At 42.3% G+C, this 16,425-nt stretch overlaps 1 protein-coding gene across 2 annotated transcripts in view; it reads left to right on the top strand.

Annotated features, from left to right (window-relative positions):
* Positions 1–16,425, top strand: part of nipbla (NIPBL cohesin loading factor a) — a 94,129-nt gene that overhangs the window by 38,442 nt on the left and 39,262 nt on the right. For both annotated transcript variants that reach the window (XM_056457315.1, XM_056457316.1), the window contains exons 11-22: positions 501–668; positions 3,171–3,236; positions 3,327–3,416; positions 3,505–3,605; positions 10,291–10,377; positions 10,496–10,727; positions 12,742–12,893; positions 12,977–13,057; positions 14,908–15,008; positions 15,104–15,230; positions 15,344–15,426; positions 15,525–15,657. In XM_056457315.1, coding sequence (XP_056313290.1) covers positions 501–668; positions 3,171–3,236; positions 3,327–3,416; positions 3,505–3,605; positions 10,291–10,377; positions 10,496–10,727; positions 12,742–12,893; positions 12,977–13,057; positions 14,908–15,008; positions 15,104–15,230; positions 15,344–15,426; positions 15,525–15,657 — 1,421 coding nt within the window. The remainder of the gene's footprint in view (positions 1–500; positions 669–3,170; positions 3,237–3,326; positions 3,417–3,504; positions 3,606–10,290; positions 10,378–10,495; positions 10,728–12,741; positions 12,894–12,976; positions 13,058–14,907; positions 15,009–15,103; positions 15,231–15,343; positions 15,427–15,524; positions 15,658–16,425) is intronic.

Below are 16,425 nucleotides of genomic sequence, written 5' to 3'. Positions count from 1 at the left end.
TCAACCGCCAACCTGGAGGACCAGGACATACACACACATACAATACGGACTATTTAGCTTAACCAATTCACCTATATGTCTTTAGACTTGTGGGATAAACTGGAGCACCCCGAGGAAACCCACACGAACATGGGAAGAACATGCAAACTCCACACAGAAATGCCTACTGACCCATCCGGGACTCTAACCAGTGACCTTCTTACAGCGCATCCCACTACACCACCATGCCGCCCCTCTAATGCCATTTACTAAATGAAATTCAGCAGAAGAATTTGAAATTAAAGTGAAAATAAACTGTTGACTCCACGTTATTGCACTGAACAACTCTGAAACTAATTTTACTCCTATATTTCTAGTAGATTTCACAGGTGGTCAGACACAAAATTGTGTTTTCTTGTAAACTACACTTAGAGCGTTAATAAAAATTGTTTGGTCTTGATGGATACTCACAATCCAAAATTAGTCAGTTGTTCAATCAAAGTCAATGTTTTGTGCCGCAGCTTCTCGCAAACGTCAGAGGAAGGACCGGGATCGAACGTGGGAGGCTGAAGAGCGAGACCGGAGGAGTTCAGGAGAGCATCGAAGAGGAAACTTTGATGCACGCAGAGGCTCCGGCAGCCGATACGACGACTCGGACCAAGATTCACCTCCACCCAGCCTTAACGAAGGTAAACACTTCAGTTCTCATTACAATTTATTTCTGCAGTAAAAGCTCTGCTCTACAGATTAATAGAAGAATTTATCTAATTATTTTTAATCTATTTATTTATTTATTCATTTTCATTTTTGGCTTAGTCCCTTTATTAATCTAAGGTCACCACAGCGTAATGAACTGCCAACTTATCCAGCATATGTTTTACGCAGTGGATGCCCTTCCAGACGCAATCCATCACTGGCAAATTTTATCTATATATTTATTTATTAGTTTATCTAAAGTCATATTTATCGTCTATTGAAATGAAAACTCATATTTAATGTTTTAATGTAAAATTTTTCCAATTTAATAAATTTTCTTTTTTTATTTTTTATTATGTGGTTATTATTACAATGTAATATGATTTAGCTTTATTTATCTCGCCATTAAATAGACATTAGTTGCTGATGTGGCAATAAATAAATAACTAAATAAATAAACAAACAAACTCTACAGAGGCCTGTTGCACAAAGTGAGTTGAACAAAGGGTTGCAGAATAAGTTTGGGGTTGACAAATACAAAGAAAAAATGGTTAAAATCCGGTTGATACAAAACGCTTGATGTAAACATTCTCTGGTTTAATTCGGAGTAAATGCTTAATCCTGGAGCATGTGCACATGAAAGCATGATGTGTGCAACAAATAGCCAATCACATGACACTTGAGAGTGAGTATTAACGATTTATTAAGAAAGTCACCGCGATTCACTTTTCTGTTGAAGATTAAGAGATGTTATTATCAGAAATCTAATGGTTTTAAACTAGTGCTGGGCAAATATTAATCACATCCAAAATTTTGTTTTGTTCTAGTATGTATGTGTGTGTATTATATATATTTATGATACACATATATAAATACATACAACAGAAAAATCAAAAATCTAAAATGTTTTTAATGTAAAAGACTTTAATTTTGAGTCACTTGGGAACTGAGAGTGGCTTTGCGTCAGATATACAGTGGGTACGGAAAGTATTCAGACCCCCTTAAATTGTTTACTCTGTAAATTTAAAATGATTTAAATTTTTTTCTTCAAATGCACACACAGCACCCCTTATTGACAGAAAAACACAGAGATGTTGACATTTGTGAAGATTTATTAAAAAAGAAAAACTGAAATATCACATGGTCTTTGCTCAGTGTTTAGTAGAAGCATCCTTTTAATTAAATACAGCTTGAAGTCTTGATAGGAAAGACGCAACAAGTTTTTCACACCTGGATTTGAGGATCCTCTGCCATTCCTCCTTGCAGATCCTCTCCAGTTCTGTCAGATTGGATGTTAAACATTGTTGGACAGCTATGTTTAGGTCTCTTCAGAGATGCTCAATTAGGTTTAAGTCAGGGCTCTGGCTGGGCCATTCAAGAACAGTCACGGAGTTGTTGTGAAGCCGCCACTTTGTTATTTTATCTGTGTGCTTAGTCTTTGTCTTGTTGGAACGTAAAGCTTCAGCTTAGTCTGAGGTCCTGAGCACTCTGGAGAAGGTTTTCATCCAGGATATCCCTGTACTTGGCCGCATTCATCTTTCCCTCGATTGCAACCAGTCTTCCTGTCCCTGCAGCTGAAAAACACCCCCACAGCATGATGTTGCCACCACCATGCTCCCATGTTGGGACTGTATTGAACAGGTGATGAGCAGTGCCTAGTTTTACCGCTTAGAATTAAGGCTAAAAAATTATATTTTGGTCTCATCAGACCAGTGAATTTTATTTCTCACCATTTTAGCAAACTCCATGCAGGCTTTCATGTGTCTTGCACTGAGGATAGGCTTTCATCGGGCCACTCGGCCATAAAGCCTCGACTGGTGCAGGGCTGCAGTGAGCTTTTCTACTTTAATAAATCTGCAAAAATGTCAACAATTCTGTGTTTTGCTGTCAATATGGGGTGCTGTGTGTACATCAATGAGGAAAAAAATTACTTAAATGGTTTTAGCTGATATAACAAAGACTGAAAAATAAAGGGGGTCGGAATACTTTTCATACTCACTGTATATGTCACTTTACTCAGCTGATTGGTCCAGTTTGAGTGTGCAACCTCTAAACCTGAGTAAAACCTGGCCTGGAGCAGGTTAGCTGTGTAGTGTAAGTTACCATGATGACGAAACCTGATCAAAACCAACTCGCTTTCTTGAGCCCGAAAATTCAGTGTTTGCTTAAACTAAGCATGAACATACACTGAATTTCTATTTATTTATTGGATTTACAAATTTTTTTGTACTGAAAAGGTAAGTGGTTGCAAATTTATTTAGGCTGAATTTAAAGAAACAAATAAAATTTAGTAATCTTTAACTTAATTTGTTTGATTAAATTCAGCTTGTTTGCAACAGCTTGCAATTAACCATTTTTTCAGAGTACCTGCTTAACAACCAAAACCGGCTTTGTGCAACAGGCCTCTGCTTAATGAAGCGCTAGTGATTTTATACGAGATCTCATTTTTGAATGTATTCAGTTAGTAGTTGAACTATATATTTTGATTATTTTAGTTGCAAGACGTTTAAAGATGAAGCAGAAGAAGAGGAAAGTGTATGAGCCCAAGCTAACTCCTGAAGGTAAACCCCTTGACTTTTCTTTCATCATTGCACCAATTTGTCCCCGGACTAATACTCATTGAATCTCAATTTTTTCCACTTTATTCTCAGAAATGATGGACTCTTCCACCTTTAAGAGGTTCACGTTGAGTATTGACAACATCTTGGAGAATCTCGAGGATGTGGACTTTACTGCTCAGGGTATAGTTAATATATGTGTTTTTATTATTATTTTTGAATGGCACACCAAACTCGTCCAGTTTTTGACTTATTCTGCATTGTTTTTCAGATGATGATGAGATCCCTCAGGAGCTGTTGTTGGGCAAGCAGCAGCTGAATGAATTGGGCAGTGAATCTGCTAAGATAAAAGCCATGGGCATCACAAGCAGGGTTAGCAGTAACTCCCTGTATACTACCACTTTTATGTTGTTGTTAAAAACCTCATGAGATCATACTCAAACATTTGCTAGCTTCAAACCCTCAACACTTTGACTTGTATATGGTGGTGCATCTATAAAGGCACTCATAAAATCTGAAGAACATTTAGTGGATTTAAAGTTTACAGTCTTTTTCTTGAGGAAATAGACAATTTGAGTGCAGATTTTAATCATTAAGGTCATTTAAAATGAGAACCATTGTTATTTTGGGTTAAGTGGAGTTACTAATAATTTTAAATGTTTATTTCTTGGTCTTAGTGTCTAAATAGTCTTAGTGACTCGATGAAGACCATATAGCTTGAAGCGTTGTCTTAATAAATTGTCTTTTGAGATCAATAGTGGCATTGCGCCATTTTGTTTGTTTATCATTTGATTTTATTTCTTAGTAATACACGTTTGACAGAAATTGACAGAGTAGAGAGACATTAACAATAGTAACAAATGCAAAAAACCCAGTAAATGTATTTATACTGTTATCAGTTGATGCAAAATACTATATAAAATCAGTCTCAGTCTTTTTCACAGGACTTAGACTTTATCAACTTCATATTTCAGTACCAAAAAAGTTCCATACAATGCAATTTCTTAACCCTTGTGTGCTGTTAGGATGTTTTTATCCACTCTGGGGTGATTTTTGAGTCTAAGGGCGTGCTCACACTAGGTACAGTTGCTTTGAACCATGCCGAAGCGTGATTGTCACCCCCTCCCCTCTGCCCTGATGGGAAGAGAAGCGCTCTCGCTCAGCGTAATTGTTTTAGTTATATAGTTTTGTATTATTTTATGTCGTTTGATATGCAGTGACACATGGTCAAATATTTTGGCGAACAGATCCACAACTTTTGATGCTCATAAATTATCATAAAAGTCCTCGTGCTGCAGGTATTAGGAGGTTTGCTGAATGTTCAGCTGTCGTTCAATGAGGGGTTTGCATCTTTAATAAACTATGTTGCGTTTATTGAATAGTAAGAATGATTATTAAATCCATTTCGGGCTCAGGCATGCTTTGCACACACTATAAGTGTACTGTGCCAAAACCCAACCGAACCACGCTTTGGCAAACCTCTTCCTACCGGGCCAGGGCCGGCCAACTGAACCACACCTGGGCACGTTCGGATAGCATAGTGTAAGTGCACCCTTAATTTTGCCACAACTTTCTGTTTCAGCAAATGGAATGATGTTTGGGGACAAATCTTATTTTAACACATGTTTTGGGAAAATGCTTTGGAAATGTTCAAAAACTCAGCAATACAATGCAAATTTACTATTCTTTCACTAACTATGTTAGTGGCTGTTTTTGCCCGTTTGACTTCAATTATTGCAAAATGTTTTGATTGCAAAGCCATGACGGCATACAATCATGATTCATTTTTACTGTTGATCATTGGTTACTGTGCAAAAAAGCGTAGTTTCTGGCTTTTTTATGGAGTATTTTGTGTGTATGTGTGAGATAGTTTAAGACAGACCTTTGCACACCTACCTTGAAATGTTTGAAAAAATTAAAAATATGCAGCTCAGCTCTCAGAACATCGTAAACATAATAAAGTACATTTATGCACATGCACTATAATCTGCAGTTTTACTCCATAGAACTCCATATAAAAGCCAGAAACTTTTTTTGCCCAGGCCTATCTAAAGGGTTAATGCTGCCAACTGATGATCAACAGTAAAAATGACATATTTGACCTCTTCCCAACTGGGAAAAACCACCAACAATCAAGAAATGCATGATTATATGGCATCAAGGCTTCGCAATACAAAGATGTCGTTATAATGGAAGTCAATGGGGTAAAAACAGCCACAAACATAACGAAAGGGTAGTCAATTTGAACAATACACAAGGGTTAATAATCTAAAATGTTATAAGTGATGTTTGATAAACAAATTTCGGGAGGAGCACGCGCAGAAGTTTCAGTATCAAATACGTCATTGACAATTATTCTATTATCCAATCAGTTCTTGACCAAACCCCTATATATACCAAAGCTGTCTTACCTGCAGCATCTTACGACTTTAGCATCCAAACTTCGACGCAGAATGTCTGAGATTAATCTCTTCGCAGAGGACGACGCCTTCCTTGCCGAGGCTCCTCTGAGATCTCCCGCCGGTACCCAAAGCTCCGTAGCCCCGCAGAGCGCATCAGCTCAGCCCGCGGCTCCACCTCGAGGCCGCCGTTCAGCCAGAATCACGGCTGTCCGATCAAGACGGGGCTCACCATCTCCATCTCCCAGAAGGCAATCCTCTCCAGCCTCATCATTTGCCTCAGCCATGTCCTCCGTCCCAGCCACAGGGATAAACACCGTCTCCGACCTCCGCCAAGCATTGGCCAGCGCAGGCGTTACCGTTCCGCGCCGAACCACCAAGGCGGACCTCCTGGCTATGTATAACGCCTTGCAATCCGGAGCACCACTTCCTTCCATCACTCCACCTTCCAAAGCCACGAAAAAAATCCGGCCAGGTCCAAAAGTCTCCATACCAGCGTCCGGATCGAAACCAGTCTTCCAGACCCGGACGCAGCAGCAGGCCGTCAGCGAGTCTGGGGAGAGCCCAAGGTCCAGAGGACGTGGGATCTCAATCCCCGGAAGTGGGACTCCACGCCGGCTCTGGACTCGTTCCTTCGAGCCGCCAGTATAGCGTGAGCTTGCCTCCGCTAGCGGCACCAGAAGCTCATCCTCAAATATATCCTTGGCCCGCAGCCCCCCCTTCAAACTCAAGCGCAGGGTCGCTACAGGAAGCACAGGCCCAAATTCACATCCTGCCTCCCCATTCCTCCCAAGCTCCCGCGAGCAGTGCGAGCGCGAGGCCGCCTCAGCTCCCAGCTCAAAACCCAGCTCCTCTAATTCCTCCTCTTCTTCCCCAGGTTTTCTCAGGCCCCGACGCAAGTTCCAGCGCGAGGCCACCTCCGCTGATGTCACTAGCGTCGGCAGCCCCTCCTCTCTTCTCTTTTCCTCCCACTGGTGATCCTAGGGCCAGCAGCAGCGCGAGCATGCCTCCGCAAGCGGCCCTAGCTTACAACTTTCCTTCAGGCCCCGACGCAAGTTCCAGCGTGAGGCCGCCTCCGCTGATGTCACTAACGTCGGCAGCCCCTCCTCTCTTCTCTTTTCCTCCCACCGGTGATCCTAGGGTCAGCAGCGCGAGCATGCCTCCGCAAGCGGCCCTAGCTTACAACTTTCCTCCAGGCCCCGACGCAAGTTCCAGCGTGAGGCCGCCTCCGCTGACGTCACTAACGTCGGAAGCCCCTCCCCTTTTCTCTTTCCCTCCCACCGGTGATCCTAGGGCCAGCAGTAGCGCGAGCATGCCTCCGCAAGCGGCTCTAGCCTCCAACATCCCACAGCCACTTCTTCACACTAAATCTTTTTCTCTGTCCACAGCCACGCCTCTACCTGTTCCACCCAACGCCCTCGCCCTGGATCCTCCACCCGTCTCCAACACCATCAGGAGCCAAATCCTGTCAGAAATTCAGACATTTGGCACCAGAGGCGGATCAGTTTCCAATCCAAGTCCCTCCTTATTCAGAGCTGATATTCCCATAGATCATCCTTTAAAAAACCTGCTTGGAGCCTCTCTCGACTTTATCCTTCAGGCAGTGGCTCCTAGAACCCTGCAGTCATATTTAACAGCATGGAAAAGCTTTAAAACATTCCATGCATGTTATAACATACTGTTTCCTGATTTTTCTCTACTTTCCATTTCATCTTACATATCCTACCTCACAATTATCAAAAAACTCCAGATCAATTCCATTAAAGGCTATTTGAGTGGAATTCAATTTTTCCACAAACTAATTTACGGCTCCCCTGCACCTCACATAGCTAATTCGCAAACAACTCTTCTCTTGAAAGGCATACAGAGAACCCACCCCACACGTCATGACACCCGACAACCCATAACACTGAAAACACTCACTAAATGCATATCCACTCTTCGCAAAGGATACGAATCAATCCACACAGCACGTACTCTCGACGCCATGTTTATTTTAGCCTTCTTCGGATTTTTAAGGTGTTCAGAACTCACCATTACATCAGGGTTCAACCCAAACATTCATCCCACCATATCCGATCTAGTAACGCTGGATAACGAAACCATTTCTTTCCTCATTAAACAAAGCAAAACTGATCAAGCAAAAAGAGGCCATTACATTTACATTTTCAACCTTCAATCACCTATCCATCCATACCAAACACTGCTAGCATTTTCACATATCAGGAGATCACAAGCCACTTCCCTTTCAGACCCCCTTTTTACAGACGATAGCAATCGCCCAGTCACTCGTTTCTGGTTCCAGAAGCATCTTAAATGCGTCCTAATTAAGTCGGGCTTTCCAGCTGACAATTTCTCCAGCCATTCCTTCAGAATAGGCGCAGCCACCACTGCAGCACAAAATGGTCTATCAGAGCAGCAGATCCAAACACTCGGACGCTGGTCCTCACAGGCCTTTAAGTGCTACATTCGAGCCGACCGCTCTCACATTAGAAAAGCCCATCAAACCCTTATTCAAAACACATTCCTTCATTGACACGACACTTCCTTCGAAATACACTTTGCATAATATATTTTAATAACGCTAATACAGCATCTGCATAACCGTTCCAACAGGAGATGCACACCTCATTATTATGCACCATTGCAAGCGCAGAGACTGCTCCCACGGTAGACGTACACCTTTTTATGCACCACCGCTAGCGTGGTGACCGCTCCTACGGGAGACGTACACCTTTATAATTATGCACCACCGCAAGTGCGGTGACAGCTCCCACGGGAGACGTACATCTTATGCACCACTGCAAGTGCAGTGACCGCTCCCTCGGGAGACACACACCTCATTATTATGCACCACTGCTAGTACAGTGACCGCTCCTACGGGAGACGTACACCTTTATATATTATGCACCACTGTATGTGCAGTGACCGCTCCCATGGGAGACGTACACCTCATTATGCACCACTGCAAGCGCAGTGACCGCTCCTACGGGAGACGTACACCTTTATAAATTATGCACCACTGCAAGTGCAGTGACCGCTCCCATGGGAGACGTACACCTCATTATGCACCACTGCAAGCGCAGTGACCGCTCCTACGGGAGACGTACACTTTATAATTACGCACCACTGCAAGTGCAGTGACAGCTCCCACGGGAGACGTACACCTCATTATCATGCACCACTGCTAGTGCAGTGACCGCTCCTACGGGAGACGTACACCTTTACAAAATTTTGCACCACTGCAAGTGCAGTGACCGCTCCCATGGGAGACGTACACCTCATTATGCACCACTGCAAGCGCAGTGACCGCTCCTACGGGAGACGTACACCTTATAATTATGCACCACTGCAAGCGCAGTGACAGCTCCCATGGGAGACGTACACCTTATCATGCACCACTGCAAGCGCAGTGACAGCTCCCTCGGGAGACGTACATCTTAATTATGCACCACTGCAAGCGCAGTGACAGCTCCCATGGGAGACGTACACCTTATCATGCACCACTGCAAGCGCAGTGACAGCTCCCTCGGGAGACGTACACCTTATAATTATGCACCACTGCAAGCGCAGTGACCGCTCCTATGGGAGACGCCCGTCTCCCGTGGGAGCGACGACTCCTGCTGGAAACACTTAACGCATCACCATCAATACAGTTACTGCCTCCTCCCGAGACACACACCTTGCAAAGCACAACCATCAGCTTAACAGCACCCCTCCAAATTTTAAAGATCAGCAAATTTTGGGGGGCTCACCCACTTGTCTGGCTGCTGTCCTGTAACAAAATAAGCAATTTTTGGGGAGCGTTCTGGGGCCGGGCTAGATACTTCGCTCGAATCCCTATTCCTCTTTGTTTCCTGATAAGAGGAATGACTCGAGTTTAGGTGTCTTCCCCGAGCTCAGAGCCCTCTCCCCGGACAGCACGCCAAATACGCTTTATTCTGAAACTGTTGCAAGTGTGAACTCGTGAAGTGATGTTTGATAAACAAATTTCGGGAGGAGCACGCGCAGAAGTTTCAGTATCAAATACGTCATTGACAATTATTCTATTATCCAATCAGTTCTTGACCAAACCCCTATATATACCAAAGCTGTCTTACCTGCAGCATCTTACGACTTTAGCATCCCTCCACCACCCCGTCACCTCACCTCTTAAGCATTACTATCCCGGGGGGAGCGTTCTGGGGCCGGGCTAGATACTTCGCTCGAATCCCTATTCCTCTTTGTTTCCTGATAAGAGGAATGACTCGAGTTTAGGTGTCTTCCCCGAGCTCAGAGCCCTCTCCCCGGACAGCACGCCAAATACGCTTTATTCTGAAACTGTTGCAAGTGTGAACTCGTGAATAGGGATTTAATAACTTATAAATTCAAAAGCAAAATATGGTAAAGAAATGGAAAATAAGCCAATAACGTGATCCTCTGCTACAATCTGCTGGCTGTAGTGGACATTTTAGTTTAAAAAGTCAGTTTTAATCCTTTTTTTTTACAGAATTATCCACCAACTTTAAATGATTCTTGTTTGATCGCAGAGCAAACTGTGATATTAGCATATTCTAAAGGCCATCCGTCTAAGTCTATACTAGCCTCTCTTTTGACAAATGTTAAAAAGCAAGAAAAGTCCTTTTTGTGTATAACTTTTTTTCCTCTCTGATGCTCAGATTCCTTCTGATAAACTCGTGAAACTGTTGAACATCCTGGAGAAGAACATTCTGGATGGAGCCAGTCTTTCCACACTCATGAACCTTGTAATCAACTCTTCATTCCTTATTTATATTTGTTTATAGAGGGACGTTTTCATACTTCAAATTACGCCTTTATATTTAGTCAACAAGCCTCACACTTGTTCTCTCTGCTTGTCATTAGGATAATGAGGGTGAGGATGAGGAGCGTCTCTGGCGGGATCTCATCATGGAGCGAGTGACCAAATCAGCAGACGCATGTCTGACAGCACTAAACATCATGACATCAACACACATGCCCAAAGCCGTGTACATTGAGGACGTGATCGAGAGGGTTTTACAGTACACTAAGTTCCACTTGCAGAACACGCTTTATCCGCAGTATGATCCAGTCTACAGAGTCAACCCTAAAGGAGGTGAGACACTACTTTTCCTGAAGATCCCCTACATCTTTATCGAAAGATTTTTTTGAGAAATTGATTCTGTATTGATTGTGAGATTTTCAAAATGCATCAATATTTTCTCTTGAATGGATTTTGAGCTTAGTTTTTAGCAGCTGATGGTGCTATACGCTTTAGAAATATGTGAATTCTAAAAATTGGCCTAGAGCAGTGTTTCTCAACCCTGTTCCTGAAATCACACCAACAGTCCACATTTTCAACCTTCCTAATCAAACACACCTTAATCATCTCATCATAACATCAGAAGAGACTCCAAAACCTGAAATGAATGGGTCAGATAATGGAGACATCCAAAATATGTACTGTTGGTGTGCCTCCAGGAACAGGGTTGGGAAACACTGGCCTAGAGCATCGTCTGCTGTTAAAAACGAGCCTAGAGCGCCCTCTGCTGTTAACGAGCCTAGAGCGCCCTCTGCTGTTAACGAGCCTAGAGCGCCCTCTGCTGTTAACGAGCCTAGAGCGCCCTCTGCTGTTAACTAGCCTGGAGTGCGCTCTGCTGTTAACTAGCCTGGAGCGCGCTCTGCTGTTAACTAGCCTAAAGCGCCCTCTGCTGTTAACTAGCCTAGAATGCCCTCTGCTGTTAACTAGCCTAGAGCGCCCCCTGCTGTTAACTAGGCTAGAGTGCCCTCTGCTGTTAACTAGCCTAGAGCGCCCTCTGCTGTTAACTAGCATAGAGAGCGCTCTGCTATTAACTAGCCTAGAGCGCGCTCTGCTGTTAACTAGGCTAGAGCGCCTCCTGCTGTTAACTAGGCTAGAGCGCCCCCTGCTGTTTACTAGGCTAGAGCGCCCCCTGCTGTTTACTAGGCTAGAGCGCCCTCTGCTGTTAACTAGGCTAGAGCGCCCTCTGCTGTTAACTAGGCTAGAGCGCCCTCTGCTGTTAACTAGGCTAGAGCGCCCTCTGCTGTTAACTAGGCTAGAGCGCCCTCTGCTGTTAACTAGGCTAGAGCGCCCTCTGCTGTTAACTAGGCTAGAGCGCCCTCTGCTGTTAACTAGGCTAGAGCGCCCTCTGCTGTTAACTAGGCTAGAGCGCCCCCTGCTGTTAACTAGGCTAGAGCGCCCTCTGCTGTTAACTAGGCTAGAGCGCCCTCTGCTGTTAACTAGCCTAGAGCGCCCTCTGCTGTTAACTAGCCTAGAGCGCCCTCTGCTGTTAACTAGCCTAGAGCGCCCTCTGCTGTTAACTAGCCTAGAGCGCCCTCTGCTGTTAACTAGCCTAGAGCGCCCTCTGCTGTTAACTAGCCTAGAGCGCCCTCTGCTGTTAACTAGCCTAGAGCGCCCTCTGCTGTTAACTAGCCTAGAGCGCCCTCTGCTGTTATCTAGCCTAGAGCGCCCTCTGCTGTTAACTAGCCTAGAGCGCCCTCTGCTGTTAACTAGCCTAGAGCGCCCTCTGCTGTTAACTAGCCTAGAGCGCCCTCTGCTGTTAACTAGCCTAGAGCGCCCTCTGCTGTTAACTAGCCTAGAGCGCCCTCTGCTGTTAACTAGCCTAGAGCGCCCTCTGCTGTTAACTAGCCTAGAGCGCCCTCTGCTGTTAACTAGCCTAGAGCGCCCTCTGCTGTTAACTAGCCTAGAGCGCCCTCTGCTGTTAACTAGCCTAGAGCGCCCTCTGCTGTTAACTAGCCTAGAGCGCCCTCTGCTGTTAACTAGCCTAGAGCGCCCTCTGCTGTTAAAAACTAGCCTAGAGCATACCTGATCAAACCTAACTGAGTGCTTCAGTCTTGTTTGATACCTACAGATAGGTGTGTTGAAGCTGGGCTGGAACTAAACTCTCCAGCAATTGAGTTTGACACCCCTGTCCTAAATAGTTAAAAAATATTTTTTTTATCTTATTATTAATAATTATTTACATTACCATGTATCTAGCAGTAAATACAATTGATGTTAGTCACCCATATATCGCACTATATTCTCTCACATGTACATTGTTTGTAAATGAATGCCTTGTTCTTGTGGTATGAACCATGTGTGGTTTCAGGGTCCATGCTCAGCTCCAGAGCTAAGCGAGCGAAGTGTTCCACTGCCAAGCAGAAGGTCATCATCATGCTCTATAACAAAGTGTGTGACGTGGTCAGCAACATCTCAGAGCTGCTGGAAATTCAACTGATGACTGATACAACAATATTGCAGGTAGGAACTGATGAGTGGAGTGCGTGCTTCTGTTATACGTTATCGCTCTGTGTTTTTGATTCTGATGTTTTGTTGTTCTCCAGGTCTCTTCTATGGGCATCACTCCGTTCTTTGTGGAGAATGTCAGTGAGCTGCAGCTGTGTGCCATAAAGCTGGTGACGGCGGTACGTTTTCTTGGATTAGCAGCAAATTGTGCATTTTGTTTATCATGCATTGCAAACATTTGTCAACATTACCAGAACCCTAATTTTTTGCGATTTTGTGATCGCTGGATTCAACGCAAAATCAACAGTCTTTTATTTATTTATTTTTTTGATACTGCAAAATTCTTAATTTAAATGCGAAATAATCGCAAAAAATGTAAATAATCTCATAAAACATCCAATTCTAAACCATATAATCAAATTATATTTATTTTAGTCTGCAATTAATTGCTTTACATGACTTGTAGACTTTGCATATGTAGCCCATGTGATGTAGGAGTCTTTCGAAAAGTGACGTCTGACCTGTGCCCTCACAATCACTACATTACATCTGCAGTAAGCAGACATGGATGAAACGCGAGTGATTTACATGTGAAGTCAATGCAAAGATGCGATTAGACATCTTGTGGCTCAAAACTAGTGAATGACATAGCGTGAATTGGGCGTTTTGTGCGTTTAAAGTGCTTCAGACTGCAAAAGAAAGTGGGAGCAAACATCTAACAAACGGAGCAATGAAACAGACAAAAAAGCAAGTAGCTTACAATGATGGAGATTGGTTCAAGGGTGACTGCTACTGGACGTGACCGAATTAAAGGACATTATTTGTGCTTTACATGTATGGCTGGTATTATGATGTGCGTCAAATCGATAAATGATTTTGTTTAACTCTTTCCCTGCCGTCGACGAGAGAAAACGATACCCTGCTATTTACAAGTTTTACGACAATCCTTGTTTTAGGTGTATAACGGTAGGGGAAGCCATAGCACATGTCCTGAGTGAGCCACATGATGTCAGATGATCTGATGAATCTGAGAGAGAAAGTAAGATTGTGGATAAAAATAAGAGTTATACAACCTTCCTTTGGCTTAATCCCTATCGTTTTAGATCTTGTTTTGACAAGAGACCAAAATAAAGAAGCTTTGTGTCATTAAGTTTGCACATCTAACATAGTAGTCTACCTAATATGGTAAATAAGATCATAAAGTTACAAAAAAATCATTAAAACTAAGGGCTCTGAGTAACTTTTTTTTTTTTTAAATAAGTATTTCGAAATGTTACAGTCCTGCTTTTCATGTATATACATTGTAGGACTTTGAAAATTATTATTGCGTCATATACCACTTGTTTTCCAGTAGTCTGCATTCGTTCCTCTGCAAAGCCCAATTTCACATGGAAATCACTCGCTGCTCTTGACTGAAGGACTTTTGTAGCTTTAATTTGTATTTTTAAGTTGTTTCTTACAGTGAAAACTGCTTAAAGGATGGTTTGTTTTATTTGTGTATTTTATTCTATTGTATTTTTATTATGTTTTTTTATTATTTATATATTTAATTCAATGTCATATGGACCCTCGTTATCATTTTAAATAATCCTGATTACAATATTAACCAAACTAATTGTGATTATGATTTTTCCCATAGACAAACAGCCCTAATACTACATATGTATAGTAATAACAGTAACTAAAAAGTTCACTTTTAAAGTTAATTTTATTAAGTGTAAAGTTAATTATTTCTACAAATTATTGTCAATTTTTCCCAAAATAACCATTGTGGAGTTTCACACCCAAATAGTCATTTTTTCTGCCACCAAAACAATTACAATGAGTTTCTGTGTTGCGATTTTTGCTTTCTTTTTTTTTTTTATTATTAATTTTATAGTTGCAAACCACAGTAGTTGTTTGCATTGTAAAATTCTGAACCCATTCTTCATATTCCTGTTTTTATTTATTTATTTATTTATTTTTATTTAATATCAGTATCTTTAAACGTGAATCTAACAGAGACATTTTGTTTCATTCTGTGCCTCAGGTCTTCTCTCGTTATGAGAAGCACAGACAGTTAATCCTAGAGGAGATCTTTACCTCTTTGGCTAGATTGCCCACCAGCAAACGCAGCCTCAGGAACTTCAGGTACAGATATCACCGCATGTATTCAGATTACAGCTCTGCCTTAATTTATTCATAATTAGCACAACAATTTCTGCATGCCAAATGTTTGTGTTTAGGTTGAACAGCAGTGATGATGAGGGTGAACCCATATACATTCAGATGGTTAGTGCTCTAGTGCTGCAGTTAATCCAGTGTGTGGTCCATTTACCGGCTGACAGAGACTCTGAGGATGATCACAAGAAGGTACTAGTAGCTCATCCTACATCACTTCAGCTTGTCTTGCATTTTTATTATTGTCACAAAGTCTGATGTAAAAAACAGTCGTCTTTAACGGCTTAAATTAATACATTTTTCAGGTTGACGATGATGTGTTCATCACCAACTCGTATGAAACTGCCAGGCGGACTGCTCAGAACTTCCTTTCTGTCTTCCTCAAGAAGTCAGAATATAGCTTTCTTTATCTATTTTTATTGATTGTATGTGTGCATGTTGGTGATGCAGGACTTAGTGTGTTTCTGTGTTTTAACCATGTCTCAGGTGTGGCAGTAAACAGGGTGAGGAAGACTACAGGCCGCTGTTTGAGAACTTTGTGCAGGATCTGCTGTCTACTGTCAACAAACCCGACTGGCCCGCTTCAGAATTACTGCTGAGCCTTCTGGGTAGATTACTGGTAAGAACATACCACCGATTTAACTGTGTCATGATAGTGGAATTCGATACTAATCAGTACTGAAATTTTAAAAACGTATATTTCCCGCTAACATTTGAGCTCTGTTGTGTGTTCTTAAACGCTGCTGATTTGCCATTGTTTACGCGCTCAAGAGAAATGATTGTGATTGACTGTGAAGATCATCAGTTCATTTAATTCACCGCTGTTTACTGTGTGTAACAACAGATACAGGGACATAGGACCATTTTAAAGCTGCAATTATAAACTTTCATAAAAGTGATCCGCTGATTAATCAACTGATCTTCACGGCTATAAAACACTCCAGTGTCCCTTTATCTGTGGTTACACTCGGTAACTAGCGGTGAATTCATTGAACGGATGACCTTCATGGCCAATCACAGACATTTCTGTTGAGCATGTGAACACAATGGCAAATCAGCGCTGTTTAAGAACACGCTCAAATGTTAGTGGGAAATGGCAATTATAAAATTTCAGTACTGATTGGTATTGAATTCCAGTATCGTGACGACACTACTGAGCATAAAATAAATGAATAAAATCATGTTTCAGGGTTCATATGGTCATGGCAAACCTGGGAAAGTCATGGAATTTTGACATGGCATTTTTCAGGCCTGGAAAAGTTTTGGAAAAACAAAAAACCCACAAAGTTTTGGAAAATTCATAGAAATTAGTTTAACACATATCTGTAAACTTGAATATAGGTTAGTTGTCTTTACTTCTTTTCTGTGTTTGGCCAAAAACATAGTC

This window comes from Danio aesculapii, chromosome 5, assembly GCF_903798145.1.
Source record: "Danio aesculapii chromosome 5, fDanAes4.1, whole genome shotgun sequence".
Taxonomy (NCBI): Eukaryota; Metazoa; Chordata; class Actinopteri; order Cypriniformes; family Danionidae; genus Danio; species Danio aesculapii.
The sequence above is the reverse complement of the archived record's forward strand: the minus strand, read 5'-3'. Positions and strand labels throughout refer to the sequence as shown.